Below are 17,901 nucleotides of genomic sequence, written 5' to 3'. Positions count from 1 at the left end.
CTTTTCTCACATCTTAAAATATTTTTGCCAATATTCAAATATTCTATATATTATAATAAAAATTTCATAACTGTATAACATTATCGCAAAATAAATTTTGCAAAATTAAAATTTTAAAATTAAGAAACAAATTACTTTTAAACTAAGTTATAGAAAATAATTACTACCTATTTATTATTTTACAATTTTCAATGAAAAAAAATTTATAATTCCCGATAAAACAAAAAATAATAAAAATAAATAAAAATAAATAAAAATAAATAAAAATAATAACCATTTATTATTTAAAAATTTTCGATAAAAAAAAATTCCCAATAAAATAAAAAACGAACATAGAAGATTTTTTTTAATACGGCACTGATTTCTCACGCAAGATAATAAATATTTCGTCTTAAAGATTCAGTTTAGTTTGGATTCCCTTACTCGTCAAACGACTCAATACAAGAAAATCACGTTTTGATCCCCTTCTCGAGAAAAAAAAAAGTAAAAGTACAACCTTCCTCTGTGTAATACATTCAAAATTATTTCTGCACCTCAAATATCAATATTCCTCATAGAAAATATTTCACAAAGAAATAATCCAAAAAATTAACGTGCTCCAATAATTTTTATTTTGTGCTCCTATTTTAGAGTGCTAATCAGAAGAATGTCTACCGATGTACGTGGAGTTTTGCTTTCCGGTACGGAATTAGCAAAGTAAGTGTAAAAAGAAATATTCTTTTTCCAATCAATTTAAATAATTTAAATTAATTGAAAATTACAAGGTTTTTCTGAGCCGGCAATTGACAAATTTAGAATCAACAAGTGTGCTTCATAAAACAACCAAGAAAAAAGGAATAAAAATCTTTAAAACTAAATAAAAGCAATTTTTTTTATTTCTTTTAATAACACTTCGTCTGCTTTTTCTTTTCATCTTAATTCAATTTGAAAGAGATATTTATTAAATAATTTTACACTAGGCATTCATTCACGTGGATTAGCAGATGCTGCGTGTGAATAGAACAGGGACGGACCTAATTTAATGGTATTTTTAGAACCCAAGAAAAAAATTCTCAAAACATTTAATTTTCAAACGCAATTTTGATTTTTTATATTACTCACTAATGAATATTTATCTCACTGTCGATAATTAATGATAAACTGATACTTATTATCGCAAATAATAATAATATTAATAATAATAATAATAATAATAATATCATTATTATTAACATTATTGTTATCAACGCAATTAATTTCACAGGAATTCAATTATTTACAAGTTATTTTCATATATTATTCAATTATTTTCATAAATAATAACTTTTTTTCAGGGATTCAATTATTTCAATAAATAGGTAATAAAACTCAATGCTGAATTTCAATTATTTTTAATACAATTTTAATAGAATTCCCCGAAAACAGTTATTATTCTAAAAAATTTTATTAAAATTTATCAAAGAAATTTAATTATTTTAATAGCCTTTGCTACAATTTATTTATTAGAATTTAAGTATTATTTTCAATAAATTATTAATTAAATTTCTTTAAAGAATAAAATTATTTTCAAAAATTTTAATGCAATTCTTTGCGTATCATTTCAATTTTTTTAAAAATAATTTTAATAAAATATTCTTCGCAGAAATCCAGTTATGATTAAAAATTTACAAAAATTATCGTCAAAATTTAAATTATCTTTGTTAAGCATAAAACTTTTTTCGAAATTCAATTATTTTCAATATCTATAGTATTTTCATTAAATTTCACAAAAGAATTCAATTATTTAAAGAAAATTGATAAAATTCATCTAATATTCAATTATTTTCATAAATAATAAAATTTCCACAGGAATTAACAAATAATAACATTTTTCATGGGAATTCAATTTTTAAAAAAAATTTTTGATAAAATTCTAAGCAAGAATTCAATTATTTTCATAAATAATAAAACTCATCGAAGAATTGCAATTATATTTAATACTATTTTAAACTAATTGATCGAAAAATTTAATTATTTTCACAAATAAATAAATTTTATTTCACAAGAAAATAAAATTTTCATAATATTTATTATATTTCGAAAAAATTTATTATTTAAAACAATGTTTATAAAATTTTTATGAAGTATTAAATTATTTTCAAAAATAACAAAATTTTTCACAGAAATTCAAGTTTTTTTTAAACATTTTAATCAAATTTTTCTCAATAATTAAATGATTTTCATAAATAATAAAATTCTCTCAGAAATTAAAATATTTTTGAAAATTTTAATAAAATTCTTAACAACTATTCAATTCTTTTTATAAATAATAAAATTCATCGCAGGATTTGAATTATTTTTAATACAATTTTACAGGAATTGCTCAAAAAATGTAATTATTCTTAAAAATTGCATTTCAATTCCTAGATAAAATCAATTATTAAAAAAATGGTTTTTTTTAAATTCTTTGGAAGAATTCAATTATTTACAAAAATATTAGAATTTTTCACAGGGATTCAATTATTTTCAAATATTTTAATAAAATTGTTAGAAAAAATTCAATTATTTTGAGGCATTTTAATAAAATTCTTTGCAAAATTCAATTATTTTCATAAATAACAATATTCATCACAAGAATTCAATTATTTTTAAAAGTAATAAATTTCTTCTCGGAAATTCAAATATTTTAAAAAATTCTATTAAAATCGTTCGCAAGAATTCAATTATTATTTATTTTTGTCAGTTTTGTGAAGTATCTCAAACGAGTTTTTGTGGTCGTCAAGTCTAATTTTTCTATAGCTACTTTTTTTCTACTTTTTTAGTTTAAAAGCTAAATATTAACTAATAAATATTTATTTAAAAATGAATTTCAAATTAAAATCTTTGAAAATTTGAACTTTTTATACTTTTAATTAAGAATTCCATAGAATTAATTTTTCTCAATAAGTTTAACGGAATTTTTTTTAATTATTAGAAGTTTTTAATTTCTAATATATTTAATTGAAGAATGTCAGAATAATCGAAATTTCGTAAAATTAAATTGTAAACAAAAAAATTTGAAAATTCGCAAAGAACTTTAAAAAATATTTTTAAAAAAAAAATAAAAAAAAAAACTTAAAAATTATTTTAAAAAATTGACTTCAAGAAGAATTTTAGTTGAAAATTCTAGAAATAAATAATCGCAATGATGAAAATAATTTTTAAAGAATGTTACAGTAACAAAGTAACAAGTTTTATAATAATATTCTTATATTACTAAATTTCCAATTTTTGAATATTTTAATTTCTATAAAAAAAATAATGATTAAATATTTCTTTAAAAATGAAGTTATTGATGTTTTTCAATAATTTTCGTTTTAAAAACCTGGAAAAATTCCGTTTTTTAAGCAATCTTCATAGAATTTCCAGTACATACTTTGATGGATTATCAACAATTATCATGATTATCATAATTATGTCACAATTATCAAATATAATTAACATGAAAAAATTTTTCGTTTCTTTTTAAGGGAAATTCGAGAGTCATTAAAGAAAGATGTAGCGCAATTGAAAGAGAAATTACCAAATTTCACACCGGGTCTTGCTATAGTTCAAGTTGGTGGCCGAGAAGATTCAAATGTCTATATTCGAATGAAGATAAATGCAGCCAATGAAATTGGAATAAAAGCAAATCATATGAAACTTCCAAATACAATAACAGAAACTGAATTAATAAATAAACTCAATTATTTGAATAATGATCCTAATACACATGGTATTATTGTTCAAATGCCATTAGATTGTGTTAATACAATTAATTCACATCTCATAACCGATATGGTCTCACCAAATAAAGATGTCGATGGGTAAGAATTTGTTATTTTTTTCGAGTGTACTCTTATCGCGTTTATTATATGCATTTTAAAAAATTAAAAACTCCATTCTCCTTCTGCGAAATTATCTCATCTTTGGAGAGCTAATATAAAAATAATTACAAGAAATGTAATCGCACTAAATTCCTGATAATAATGATTAAACATGCGCTCGACCTTTGACATTCACGACCGAAAATTAGAGATTCTAATTTCTGTCGAGAAAAATATTATTCCATGTTGGAAAAATAATTTGCTCTTAATTTTCATACGATTGGAAATAGAAAATTGTCGATTACTTTTGCAATAAATAATAATTTGGTATTTTAATCAAAAATTAAATTACTCTAATTTTTTTATTTCTAGTAAAAAGAATTCTTTAGCAATCAATTTTTCTAAATTTACCAATTAACGTTAATTAATTAATCTCATTAATTTCATTAACTTCATTAATTTCATTAGAAAGATTAGATTAATCTTTAATTAATTATTCTTTATTTTTTATTTTAAAAATGTATTATTATTATTAGTAATATTTCATTTTTATCATTGATACTAATAATTCATTTTCATTATTTTCTATTTATTTATAAACAAGACCACAATAAAGAAAAAATTTTTCTGTGGAAAAATAATTCATTCTAAAATAAATCTCTCTTATTTTGAAATAAATTTTTCTTCTCTCGAATTAATTAATTTTAATTTAATTAATTTCAAATTCAAAGAGATATAATTTGAATTAATTAATTAATTAACTATATCTATAGAAAATTTGTCTTACAAAGAATATTTTTTTAGGAAAATGTTCGTTAATATATAAATATTTCTTCTCTTAAATCAATTATCAATTAATTTTAATTAATTCAAAAGAAGATATATTTATTTATTAATAAAAATTTTTTCCAAAAAAAATATTCGTTCTAAGAAAAATTTTCTATTTAAAAAAAAATTCTTTCAAATCTTTTTTTTTGAATTTGAAATAAATATTTAATTACAATTAATTAAAACTGAAATTAATTATAATTCTTCCAAATTCTCTTTACAGATTGAATACAATAAACGAGGGTAGAGTAGCAATTGGCGACATGACTGGATTTATGCCTTGTACACCAAACGGATGTATTGAACTTATTAAAAAGTTTGTTATTTATTATTTTAATTTATTAATTTAGTTGATTAATTAATTATAAATAATCAATTCACTGCGAACGTGATTTAAATACTAAAAATTAAAGAATATTTTTCTTTTCTCTAAATTAACAGGAGTGGAGTTCCTATGGCAGGAGCACAAGCTGTTGTTTTGGGAAGAAGTAAAATTGTAGGAACACCCGTTGCCGAATTATTAAAATGGCAAAATGCAACTGTCACCGTTTGTCATTCAAGAACAAAAGATATAGCAAAAGTCGTAAGTTTAATAAAATTTTTCCATATCTAATATAACAATTTCAATAAATTTTAATTTCTCAAATAACCTAATTATTTTAATTATTTAATATTTTATTATTTTTATATTTTAATTTTTTATTAAAATTTTTGAAAATAATTGAATTGTGGAGAACAATTTATTTATTTATAAAAATAATTGAAATTTTGAGAAATTAAAAAAATTTTTTTAAATAATTAAATTTCTGCGAAGAATTTTATTACCTTTGAAAATAATTGAATTTTTTTTAGAATTTTATGAAAATTCATGAAAATAATTGAATTCTTGTGAAAATTTTTTTTTAATAATAATATTCAAAAGAATTTCGTAAATCTGAAGAATTTTGCTATTTATATAAATAATTGAATTCTTGAGAAGATTTTTTTTCAGTTTCTAGAAATAATTGAATTCTTACGACGAATTTTAATAAAATTTTTAAGAATATAAAATGTAATTACATTTTTCGAGGAATTCGATTAAAATTGTATTAAAAATAATAGAAATTCTGCAATGAGTTTTACTATTTATGAAAATAATTGAATATAAAGCGAAGAAATTTTTAAAAATAAAATTATAATTACGGTGACTAACTTGCCTTGATTATTTTCGAAAAATTTAAATAAAATTCTTCAATAGAATTTAATTATTTTTAATAGAATGTAAAGAAATTTCAATTATTTCAAAAATTTTCAATTATTTGTTTATAAAAATTCAATTATCTTAAAACAATAGAATTGAAAAATTTCAAAAATCTTATTTTTCAGAATTTTGAAAAAATACTGCGAAAATTCAATTTTATTAAAAATTTTTAAGTGTGTATCCTTTTTTAAATTAACTAATAAAAATTTTAATTATAATTCTTCGAACTAAGAAAAATGAATACATTAGAATGTGACTCTTTATAAAATTCAATTATTTATCAACTATTAAATTAAAATACTTTGAAAATTCGATTTGTTAAAAAGTTTTTAATGAAATTCTTTAACAAATTTAATTATTTTCAGTTGAATTTCACAAAATTTCTATTAATTCGATAATTTAAAAAAATTTTTTTACTTTGTTAATAGTAAAATTTTATATTTTTTAAATAATCAAGAAATTGTAAATAAAAAAACCAAAATTTGTCTTTTTTCAGGTTTCACAAGCCGATATTTTAGTTGTTGGTATCGGACAACCAGAAATGGTCAAAGGTTCTTGGATTAAACCCAGCGCAGTTGTTATTGACTGTGGAATTAATCCCATTCCAGGTAAAAAATATTTCAAGTAAACAATAATTACAAAAATCGCATTTTTCGAAAAATATCACAAAAAAGAAAATTAAAAATCGAGACTTGAATAAAGAATTCTATTTTTACCGGCAAAACTACAATTTCTAATAATCTTTTTATCTATTAATTCAATTTATCTTCTATTTATATAATAATTAAATATTATTTTAAATAATTTTTATTCATCGGAAATTATTTTTAATAATCAAAGAAAGAAACAACTTTCCAAGGAAGAAACACTTTCATAAAATTTTTTTCTCACCCAGTCGACAATTCTATTCTACATTAAATGTGTCCCAACAAGCGTTATCAGTTTTTTCATAGCGAAAAATAATTCAACACATATGATATTCGTGTATTACAAAACAGAAGTTTGTGACGAAAAAAGATTGTAACGACCTACAGTTTCTTATTTTCTTTCTCATAGTAAGGACGCATTTAAATAGCATTGATTAACTTTTCCTCGAAATTCATTTTTAAAAATGTCTGTTATTAAATAAAAATAAGTGAGAAAATAATTATTCGATAATTATTAGTGTAAATTGAATGTTTATTACTTTCAAATTACTAAATTGAAAGAATGAATATAAATTGAAAAATTAATTACAACAGAAAATTCCATGAAATTCAGATTCGACGAAAAAATCAGGAAGTCGTCTCGTCGGGGACGTGGCATTTGCCGAAGCTGTTAATGTAGCGTCATACATTACCCCAGTTCCGGGTGGAGTTGGCCCAATGACAGTGGCAATGCTAATGAAAAATACCGTCATCTCTGCTCAACGATCGGCAAAGAAATTACTCACAAACGAATGGAATTTGAGAATTTTAAAATTAAAACTAGAAAAACCTATACCTAATGATATAACAATATCGAGAAGTCATGAACCAAAGGAAATCGCACAATTGGCGGAGGAAATTGGAATAATGCCGAATGAATTGAGCTCGTATGGAAGTAAAAAGGGTAAAGTGAGTCTTAAAGTTTTGCAGAGACTAGAAAATCAAAAGAATGGAAAATATGTGGTTGTGGCTGGAATTACGCCAACACCATTGGGAGAGGGTAAGAGTACAACTGCTCTTGGATTAGTTCAAGCATTATCAGCACACAGGGGAAAAAATTCTTTTGTCACTTTAAGACAACCAAGTCAAGGACCGACGTTTGGTGTTAAAGGCGGTGCAGCCGGCGGCGGATATTCTCAGGTTATTTTATTCTCTTAATTTAATTCTATTAAATAAATTCCAGGGCTCGAACCAGTGAAAGTAATTGAAAATACGAAATTTACGGACCAAAAGTATATTGAAGCAAATAAAATTTAATTGATTGAAATAAAAATTATTTGAATCAAGTAAATATTTATTTGATAATTAGATAAATAATCAGTTATTTGAAACCAAATAAACTTTTTTTTCAGTGTTCGTTCCACTAATTTTCTATTTTAATTAACATACCTTGAATTATGTTATAAAGATTTTTTAGCAATTTTTTTTTTTTTTTGAAAATTTTTGTTAAAAAGAATTTTATAAAATTAAAATAAAAAATTGAGTAAAATTGTCAATTCAGGTTATTCCCATGGAAGAATTTAATCTTCATTTAACGGGCGATATTCACGCAGTGAGTGCTGCCAATAATCTCCTGGCAGCTCAGGTGGACGCTCGATATTTTCACGAATCGACACAAACCAATAAAGCCCTATACGAAAGATTAGTGCCCACAGTAAAAGGAGTACGACAATTTTCCAATATTCAACTGCGACGTCTGGAAAAATTAGGCATTAATAAAACTGATCCAAATAGTTTAACCGAAGAGGAGCAGAGTAAATTTGTCAGACTTGACATTGATCCCGCGAATATCACATGGACGAGAGGTGAGAGATTTTGTTTTAATTACAACACCCAAATAGAAGTCAAATAAAAATAAAGCATAAATAGAATAAAAACATAAATAAAAACAGAAATAAAAATAAAATAAAAATAGAATAAAAATTAAAAAATAAAACAAAAATATTATAAAAATAGAATAAAATAAAAATATCATAAAATATATTATGTTTGTAATATGAAATAAAAAATAATTCTAAATTAATTCACTCACCAATTTCAGTTGTGGATTTAAATGACCGGATGTTGAGAAAGATCACAATAGGCCAAGGACCAGCAGAAAAGGGCAAAACTAGAGAGACATCCTTCCGCATTTCTGTTGGCTCAGAAATTATGGCCATCCTTGCTCTGGCAACAAGTCCCGAAGATTTAAAACAGAGACTTGGAAAAATTGTCGTTGGATTTAGCAAGAGTGGTGTTCCATTGACAGCAGAAGATTTCGTAAGTTCATTTCAAACTTTTTCTGTTTTCTGAAAGAAAAGGAATATTTTGAGAAATTTGTATTTTACACCACTTGAATTAATTTAACTAATAATTAATAATACAAATCTATTTCTAATGTATAAATAATATTTAATATCTTTAGTATCTTTTTCCATTAAGATAGGTGAAAAGATAAATTATTTTCTAAAAATAGGTGAGAAAAAAATTATAATTATAAATAAAATTAAATTAATTCAATTATTCTAAAAAAAATTTTACTGAAATTCTAAACAAGAATTCAATTATCTTTATAAGCAATAAAATTCTTCGCAAAAATTTAATTATTTTTAATTATTTTAATGAAATTTTTGACAAGAATTCAATTATTTTCATAAATAACAAATTTCTTCGCAGAACTTCAATTATTTTTCAAAAACTTTTCCTAAGAATTCAATTATCTTCATAAATAATACAATTCTTCGCAAAAATTCAATTATTTTCAAAAATATTAAGAAATTCTTGATAAAAATTCAATTATTTTTATAAATAATAAAATTATTCTAAAAAATTTTACTGGAATTTTTGTCAAGAATTCAATTATTTTTATAAATAATAAAATTATTCTAAAAAATTTTACTGGAATTTTTGTCAAGAATTCAATTATTTTTATAAATAATAAAATTATTCTAAAAAATTTAACTGGAATTTTTGTCAAGAATTCAATTATTTTTATAAATAATAAAATTCTTCGCAAAAATTTAATTATTTTTAAACATTTTAATGAAATTCTTTACTTAAATTTTATCTTTAGAAATGAATCTCCAATAAAGTAAAAATATTCCTAAAAATAGCAATTTTTTGACAGAAAGCGCCAAAAATCCAATCTTATTGAATTCATAAGTAAATGCGAAGAATTTTTCATAATCATTCCTAAATAATTCATTCACTCGAATGAAAATATCAAATTTTATGATTTTAACGATAACAGACTTCGCACTCGATAATTTCCAAGAAGAAATTTATTACTTTTAAAAATAATTGAATTCTTGTGATATTTATAAAAATAATTGAATTTTCCAAAGAATTTTATTAAAATGCCTCAAAATAATTGAATTTTTGGGGAATAATTTTGTTATTTATCGACATGATAGAATTCTTTCGAAGAATTATTTATGTAAATAATTGAATTCTTAGGAAGAATTTTATAAAAATCTAAAAAAAATAATTGAATTATCTAAAAAAAAATTAATTTAAATTGGATTTTAAATAATTGATTTCTTTTAAACAATTTTATTAAAATGTTTGAAAATAATTGAATTCCTGTGAAAAATTCTAATATTTTTGTAAATAACTGAATTCTTCGGAAGAATTAAAAAATATTTAATTAAATAATTGATTTTTTCGAGGGATAGAAATTAAATTTATATAAATAATTATATTTTTTGATCAATTCCTGTAAAATTCTATTAAAAATAATTGAAACCCTGCGATGAATGTTATTATTTATAAAAATAATTGAATAGTTGGTAAGAAATTTATTAAAATTTTCAAAATTAATTAAATTTCTGGGAGAATTTTATTATTTATGAAAATAATTAAATTATTGAGAAAAATTTGATTGAAATGTTTTAAAAAAATTGAATTTCTGTGAAAAATTTTGTTATTTTTAAAAATAATTGAATTCTTTATAAAAATTTTATTAACATTGTTTTAAATAATTTATTTTTTTGGAAATATAATAAATATTATGAAAAATTTATTTTAAATAATTGAATTTTTGTGAAAATATTTATTTGTGAAAATAATTGAATTTTTGTGAAAATATTTATTTTGTGAAAATAATTGAATTTTTCGGTTAATTAATTTTAGTATTAAAAATAATTGCAATTCTTCGATGAGTTTTATTAATTTATGAAAATAATTGAATTTTTTTTAGAATTGTATCAAATTTTTTATTTATAAACATTTTGTTAAATAATTGATTTTTTGCAATTTTGTTTGAAAATGCTATTCTAAATTAATTGAATTCCTGTGGAAATTTTACTATTTATGAAAATAATTGAATTTTGGATGAATTTTATCAATTTTTTTTTAAATAATTGAATTCTTTTGCAAAATTTTATGAAAATACTAGATATTGAAAATAATTGAATTTCGAATATTTTTAAAAATAATTGAATCGTTTTAAAGAATTCGATTCTAATTTTTGAGAATAGTTTTTTGATTTCTAGTATTAGAAAATAGTAAATTTTATATCGAAACTAAAACCAGAGCGTAAATTCAATAGGAATTCATCGAATTCACTTATTTACTAATATTCATAAAATGTTTCTTCTCTTGATCGTATAAATATAGTAGAATAAATCATTATTCGAGTACTTTGAAAACTTCCATTCCAGGGTATGACCGGAGCAATGGCAATTTTACTAAAAGACGCAATTGAGCCAACCTTGATGCAAAATATCGAAGGAACGCCAGTGCTGGTGCACGCTGGTCCGTTTGCAAACATTGCTCATGGATGCTCATCCATCATTGCTGACGCCATTGCCTTGAAACTCGTTGGTCCCGATGGATATGTCGTGACCGAAGCTGGTTTTGGTTCTGATATCGGTATGGAGAAATTCTTCAATATAAAATGTCGTACCTCGGGCCACGTACCAAATGCCGTTGTCCTGGTGGCGACAATTCGTGCTCTCAAAATGCACGGCGGTGGTCCTGCAGTTACGCCAGGTGCAGTTCTCAAAAAGGAGTACGTCGAGGAAAATCTCGATTTGTTACAAAAAGGAATTCCAAATCTTCAAAAGCACATTAGCAATGGATGTAAACACGGTGTTCCTGTTGTTGTCGCAATCAATGCTCACGAGTAAGTCATCTTCCATTTGCTGAAACAAAAGCAATAGTTACTAAAACAAATTTGTCAGTTTGTCAATTTTTCAGTCAGTCAGTGTTTAAAGTTTAAAGCGACAAAATTTGCATTCTATTTTTACAGGACAGACACTGAAGCAGAATTGGAAATGGTAAAGAAAGCTGCTCTCGAAAGTGGAGCGGCAGACGCAGTAATTTGCACTCATTGGGCTAAAGGTGGATTGGGAGCTGCGCAATTAGCCGATGCTGTTATTGCAGCAACAAATAAACCAAGTAACTTCCAATTTTTGTACAATATCAACGCGAGTATTGTCGAAAAAATAAATACCATCGCAAAGGAAATGTATGGAGCAGGAGAAGTCGTTTTAACTGAAAAGGTAATATTTCCTAACATTTTTTTATTTTTTTAACTTTTTAAAGTTTTAAAATTAAATTATTCAAATCTCAGGATTTCAAATTTTCTAATTTTTTAAATTTGTTGAAATTTTTAATCAAATTATATCAATTCACTCAATTTATTTAATATATATTCAGGGTGGTCGCAAACTTCAGTTTAACAATTTCCCTGCATTGAAAAAAAAATTTAACATAATTTGTTTGATTATTTAATTTCGTTTGTTTCTAGTGAAAATTTTTTGTAATCAATCCAACGAAATATTTTTTTTCAGGTTAAAGAAAAAATCGAAGAATACAATAAACTAGGATACAATAGTTTACCTCTTTGCATGGCAAAAACATCCAATTCCCTAACTGGAGATTCTAACATAAAAGGAGCACCGACTGGTTTTAAAATTGAAATCTCCGACATTTTCGTCTCAGTAGGCGCAGGTTTTATTGTTCCAATGGTTGGAGAAGTGAGTTTTAATTTATTTATTTTGCTTTTCATATTTTTTAACGAGGGATGATGCAACTTTTCTAAAAATCTAATTTATCAATTTTAGATAATGATGATGCCAGGATTGTCAACGAGGCCATGCGTTTACGACATGGACTGGAATTGTGAAACTGATCAAATAGAGGGTCTGTTCTAAAACAGAATAATTGCGGAAAGAAATAATAAAAACCTATACAAAAAAAATAAATTCTATTACAACTGAAATAACCTCAGGAAAGGAAAACAGATCGTTGCATTATTTGTATTTTTATCATTGTTATAAATCTGATTATTTCTCTATACACTAAATTGTAATTTATTTAATCCTATACTCCAAATCCACCACGACAAAATTATTTCAATTATTTTCAGTCGTCAAATTTTTAAATGGGATTTCAGATTATCGAATTAAAAAATAAATAGAAATATCCTAAAATATCTCGGTATATATAACAAGAAATTAATATTAAATTCATTCACTTACCAATTTTTGTTGTTCATTTAATTCCGAATTGATTTCGTTGTCGAATATTGAAATAATTCACAATAGGCCAAGGACCAGCAGAAAAAGGCAAAACCTTCCAAATTTTTGTTGATTCAGAAATTATGGTCATCCTTCTTTTGATACTTTATCCGTTTTCTGAAAAAAAGAAATAAGAAAATCGTATTTTACTCCACTTGAATTAATATAATTAATAATATAAATGTATTTCTAATCAATTTCTAATAAATAATATTAAATATTCTAATTTATAAAAATAGAAAACTAAAAATATTTAGATTAAAGTATTTCGCTAACTTTTTATTTAATAGAATTTCTATTTCAACGAATTTTTATTTGTTCGATATTTTTTTCATTAACTTTCTCATTGTTTAATTAGTAACTTTATAAGGTAAAAATGTTTAAGTAGACCATTTTTTTTGCTATAGAAAAACAAAAAGAACTGAAACGAATACATTACGAAAAGCATAACAAGAAACTTTTGATTAACTAAAATATAGGTTATGTTTACAAGTAAAAAAATTTTTTTTTCAAAAATTTATTAGAAATTTTACGAATTTTACTATTTGAAAACATGTTTCTGTATTGGCAAACTCTATATTTTCTACATTTCCAATATATCGGTTAATAATAATGATATTGAAAGTCAATCTTTTGTTGAATTTACTGGAATTTGAAAGCAATTATTTTCACAGCACATTTATTAAAATCAATCAACTTTATACTTACCCAATTACTTTGTTTACTTTTCTAAACTTATTTTACTTTTCTTTTTTACTTTTTTCTATTTTAATCTTCACTTTTTAGAATGAAAACAAGTGATGAAATGAGCGACAACTTGAAAACAATCGGAAAATGCAAATGGCGACGAAGAAATGTTGCAAAATGTGAAAAAGGCGCGAAAGTACGTTCCGGACGTTCCACTGATCCGCCATCTAGCGGCCAGTGTTGAAAGCTTAATAGCGCCAAAATTTAAATTCTAATTTAAATTGATTTTTTGAAGAACACAAATTATTTATTTTAATTTTAATATTTTTTATAATAAATCGAGTAATTTTTGTTGAAAAACTTTTCTTATTACCAAAAATTGTAATTTGTTAGAGGAAAAATTGTATAAATATTTAAAAATCTAATTTATCATTTGTAGATAATGATAATGACGAGATTATCAACGAAGCCGTAATTACGAAATAGTTCGTATTTCTGATACTGATCAAATTTCTAAAGCAAAGAAACTTTGAAAAATAATAATACCTTTAAAAAATTTCTCATACAACTAAAATATGTCATGTTGTCAAATCAAATTCAGATAATGAGAATATTCTACAATGTCTTGTAGAGTAAAATTCGAAAATACTAAAGAAGTTCACTCACCAATTTTAGTTGTAGATTTAAAAACGATCGCGGATGTTCAAAGAAATCACAAAAAGCCAACGATCTCAGCGGAAAAGGCGGTGGAAATTTGTTCTTTGTTATGTTTGCTGAAATAGTTGAAAGCAATTATTTTCACAGCACATTTTTTAAAATCAATCAATTTTTTTACTTTTAAACTCTTGTTTTTAACTATTTTCTACTTTATCTAGTTTAATTTTTATACTTTTCCGAACAGAAACAAATTTTGAAACGCATGACATGTTGCAAACACTCCGAAAATACAAATGGCGGCGTCGAAATGACGCGTTCCGACGTTCCGCTCGTTCTTATGGTTCGCCATCTGGCGGTCAGTGTCCAACCTTTAGAGCGCGAAAATTCAAATTCAATTCAAATGAATTTTTTACACGACACAAATTTTGTAATTTAAATTTAATTTTTTTATTACAAATTTATAATTAAAATATCTATATAATTATTAAATAAAGTAAATATTTAATTAATAACGTTATTAATTAATTAGATAATAATGAAGTAATTAAAATTAATAATGAAAATTAAATTAATTAATTAATTTAATTTAATTAATAGAAAAAATAAATTAATAAATAAAATTAATAATAATTATAATTAATTAATAAAGTTATTAATTAATTACATAATAATGAAGTATCTAATTAAATAATTAAAATTAAATTAATTAATTACCCAAATGGGGTATACATGAAGGATAAAAAAAAATTAATTATTTAATTAATTTAATTAAATTAAGTAATTAATTAATAATTAAAATTAAAATAATTAAATAAGAAAGTAAATATTTAAGCAAATAAATAATTAATAAATGTAATTCGTTTAAACAACTATTTTTTATTACTACAAATACTTTTTATAAAAAAGAGACTATTTAGAACCAAAAAACCTTCGAAAAGAAATAACGAAAAACTGGAAAAATTCTAAAATAACTGAAATAACCTCAGGAAAGGAAAACAGATTGTTCTATTTTATTTTTTTTTTTATTATTTTTATAAATCTGATTATTTATCTACATACTAAACTATAATTCAATTAATTCTAAACTCCTCAACCACAATGAAAAATTATGTCAATAATTTTTAATTCTTCAAATTGTTAAATAAAATTTCAGATAATCGACAAATGTTAACTAACTTTAACCATAGCTCTAAATCTCGCCGATCTACTTCGTGGATTAATTTCAATTTCATCAGGTTCTGGTACCAAGACATGTGGATGCAACATATGCCAATTTGAATTTTCATAATCGTTAAGTTCATTTTCAGAGAAACTTGTACCATAACTACTAAACTTTAATGGCAATTTATTTATCTGCGAACCCATGAAATTACCAGATATATGTCGTTTAACAATTAAATCTTCAAGCGAATGAAACGAAAGTGTTATTAAACGACCACCAATTTTCAAATAAGCCCGAGCAATAAATAGTCCATAATTAATTTCATTTAATTCGTTATTAACAAAAATTCGAAAAGCCTGAAATGTTTTTGTAGCACAATGCTTCTGTCGACCAATCGCCTCTGTATCGTCCTCTTCATCACTTATTGCTGATTTCACAATTTCTGCCAATTCGCGTGTTGTTCTCAATTTCTTCAATGTAAATCGTGATTCAACGAGAACACGAGCAATTTTTTTCGCCTCCTTTTCCTCGCCATAAACTTTAATAATACGCGCTAAATCTTCTTCACTTGCCTTTTCAATAATATCAGCAGCAGTCGGTTGATTCGGAAATCGTTCACCATCCATTCTCATATCCAATGGACCATTTCGTGAAATTGAAAATCCCCTCATACCAGTATCAAATTGCATGGACGAACAACCAAAATCAAAAAGAATTCCATCAATCGTATTGCCAGGAACATTTCTCCCCTTCAATAATTCCGGCAATTCGGAAAATCTACCCAAAAGTGGAATCACCTGCCCTGGATATTCGAGTGCTAAATTTTCTGCAAATTCATAAGCCAGTGGATCACGATCAAGAGCATAGATTTTAATATTCGGAATAGTTTCGAGAAGTTTTCTTGAATGCCCACCAGAGCCAAATGTCATGTCAACAATTGTTTCGCCAGGCGATAAATTCATGTATTTCACCACCTCGTCAATCATAACTGGTGAATGTGCCTCCTTCTTTGGTTTTGCATATTGCAATTGTGTGCAATATCTCTTAAAAGCACTAAAATTATTAAATTCACAATTAAAAAACTTAAACTTACTTAACGCTCGACTAGTCATTTTTTTCCGGTCCAAATACTTTTCTCTTGATCTTTTGGAAATATGTGGCTTCGTCTTCGTGTAATGCTTCCAAAAACTCTGGCGTGAGCGCTAAATTACACTGATCATGCGTTAATCCAGTTGCTGTTGAATCAGTTTTTCGTTTGTAGCGATTTCCGTATTTATTTATACTCAATCGTGTCAAACTTTCATAATAGCGATTACATTGATCCTGATTTGCTTGTGGGATATCGCCTTTTGCAAATGCAATCTTTATCTGATCACGAATATGCTGACTTAGATCTCTGAAAAAAATGAATTTATTAATTAAACCAATTTACAATAAGCAAAAATTAAAATAACAAAAATTTGCATCTTAATTACAAAAAAAAATAAACCTTATAATAATATTTTTTTAATTATATAAAATTGAAAAATCTCCAAATATTGAAATTTGATAAAATTCAATTATTTTAAAAATTTGCAATTAAAATTCTTCAACAGACGATTTTCAAAAATTGTAACAAATTACTAGAAAAAAATTAATTATTGTCAATTAAATTCTAAAACATTTTCAATTGTTTATTTCGAAAAGTTAATTAGAAAAATTATTCAAAAATAATTTTTGAAATATTTGTTTTTAGTTATTTTTTGTAGTATAAAAAAGTGTTATTTAAATAATAAGTATAATAATACCTAATAATAATAATTTAAAACTCATTTGTAAGTAAATCGAGTGACAAATAAACAATAATAAACTGATTTTTATTCTTAATGCATTTTGAGGTTAGAAACCATTTACAATTATGTCAATGACAATTCCATTTAAAAATTGAAAAAATATCCATCTATTTCATCATTGCAATTAACGTAGTATGTAAAACAAAGTTTTTAATAAATATATTACGATATAAATGTAAATATACAAAATTATATAAGTAAAGAATGTGTTATTGTCATTGACAAATTTTGTTGAATGAAAGTATTAACAGTGAATAAAATCATTACCTTCCAATCTTCGAACTTTCCAATGGCCAATTTTCTAATAATCTTAGAAAATTCTTATAATTACTACTCATGATAAATATTTATTTAATTAAAAAGATTAAAAACACATGGATACATGCCGCTTTTTGCGTGAGTGCAGCGAGAACCGAGTAGTCTGCACTCTGAAGTTGTCTGCTTTGTCAGCGCACCCTACTGCGCACGCGCCAACCTTACGTTCTGTCTTTCGAAATTATTTA

General features: G+C 23.9%; 3 protein-coding genes and 1 long non-coding RNA gene across 5 annotated transcripts; 1 reads left to right on the top strand and 3 right to left on the bottom strand.

Annotated features, from left to right (window-relative positions):
• Positions 1 to 396: 396 nt before the first annotated feature.
• On the top strand, positions 397 to 12,839 carry LOC122511578 (C-1-tetrahydrofolate synthase, cytoplasmic). 2 transcript variants are annotated; one of them, XM_043626933.1, is made up of 13 exons: positions 397 to 483; positions 631 to 696; positions 3,468 to 3,803; positions 4,855 to 4,947; positions 5,073 to 5,214; positions 6,368 to 6,479; positions 7,132 to 7,697; positions 8,059 to 8,362; positions 8,599 to 8,816; positions 11,198 to 11,661; positions 11,788 to 12,040; positions 12,332 to 12,517; positions 12,605 to 12,839. In XM_043626933.1, exons 2-13 carry the CDS (start codon positions 647 to 649, stop codon positions 12,692 to 12,694), a joined length of 2,814 nt encoding a protein of 937 aa, XP_043482868.1. In that variant the 5' UTR covers positions 397 to 483; positions 631 to 646; the 3' UTR covers positions 12,695 to 12,839. The 2 variants fall into 2 exon arrangements, with proteins under 2 accessions (XP_043482868.1, XP_043482869.1); XM_043626934.1 differs by having other exon boundaries at positions 416 to 489.
• On the bottom strand, positions 11,550 to 13,890 carry LOC122511579. Its single transcript, XR_006302532.1, has 3 exons — positions 13,769 to 13,890; positions 13,022 to 13,177; positions 11,550 to 11,680 (listed from the first exon to the last, which is right to left on the bottom strand). It is a non-coding gene; the product is annotated as an uncharacterized LOC122511579 (long non-coding RNA).
• Positions 13,891 to 15,420: 1,530 nt separating this feature from the next.
• Positions 15,421 to 16,678, bottom strand: LOC122511602 (probable methyltransferase-like protein 15 homolog). Its single transcript, XM_043626960.1, has one exon. The coding sequence runs from the start codon at positions 16,676 to 16,678 to the stop codon at positions 15,572 to 15,574; it is 1,107 nt and encodes a 368-aa protein (XP_043482895.1). The 3' UTR covers positions 15,421 to 15,571.
• LOC122511603 (ubiquinol-cytochrome-c reductase complex assembly factor 2) lies at positions 16,671 to 17,829 on the bottom strand. The gene is made up of 2 exons (XM_043626962.1): positions 17,666 to 17,829; positions 16,671 to 16,962 (listed from the first exon to the last, which is right to left on the bottom strand). Exons 1-2 carry the CDS (start codon positions 17,734 to 17,736, stop codon positions 16,671 to 16,673), a joined length of 363 nt encoding a protein of 120 aa, XP_043482897.1. The 5' UTR covers positions 17,737 to 17,829.
• Between the last annotated feature and the right edge of the window lie 72 nt (positions 17,830 to 17,901).

The sequence above is a fragment of the Leptopilina heterotoma genome, unplaced genomic scaffold (assembly GCF_015476425.1).
Source record: "Leptopilina heterotoma isolate Lh14 unplaced genomic scaffold, ASM1547642v1 Lhet_88, whole genome shotgun sequence".
NCBI classification, from domain to species: domain Eukaryota; kingdom Metazoa; phylum Arthropoda; class Insecta; order Hymenoptera; family Figitidae; genus Leptopilina; species Leptopilina heterotoma.
The sequence above is the reverse complement of the archived record's forward strand: the minus strand, read 5'-3'. Positions and strand labels throughout refer to the sequence as shown.

Coding starts and splice junctions, on each gene's coding strand:
- LOC122511578 (XM_043626933.1), top strand. CDS start 647: ATGTCTACCGATGTACGTGGAGTTTTGCTTTCCGGTACGGAATTAGCA. Junction 11,662..11,787: donor GTCGCAATCAATGCTCACGA/GTAAGTCATCTT, acceptor CTATTTTTACAG/GACAGACACTGAAGCAGAAT. Junction 12,518..12,604: donor TTGTTCCAATGGTTGGAGAA/GTGAGTTTTAAT, acceptor TATCAATTTTAG/ATAATGATGATGCCAGGATT.
- LOC122511602 (XM_043626960.1), bottom strand. CDS start 16,678: ATGACTAGTCGAGCGTTAAGTAAGTTTAAGTTTTTTAATTGTGAATTT.
- LOC122511603 (XM_043626962.1), bottom strand. CDS start 17,736: ATGAGTAGTAATTATAAGAATTTTCTAAGATTATTAGAAAATTGGCCA. Junction 16,963..17,665: donor GAAAGTTCGAAGATTGGAAG/GTAATGATTTTA, acceptor CATTTTTTTCAG/AGATCTAAGTCAGCATATTC.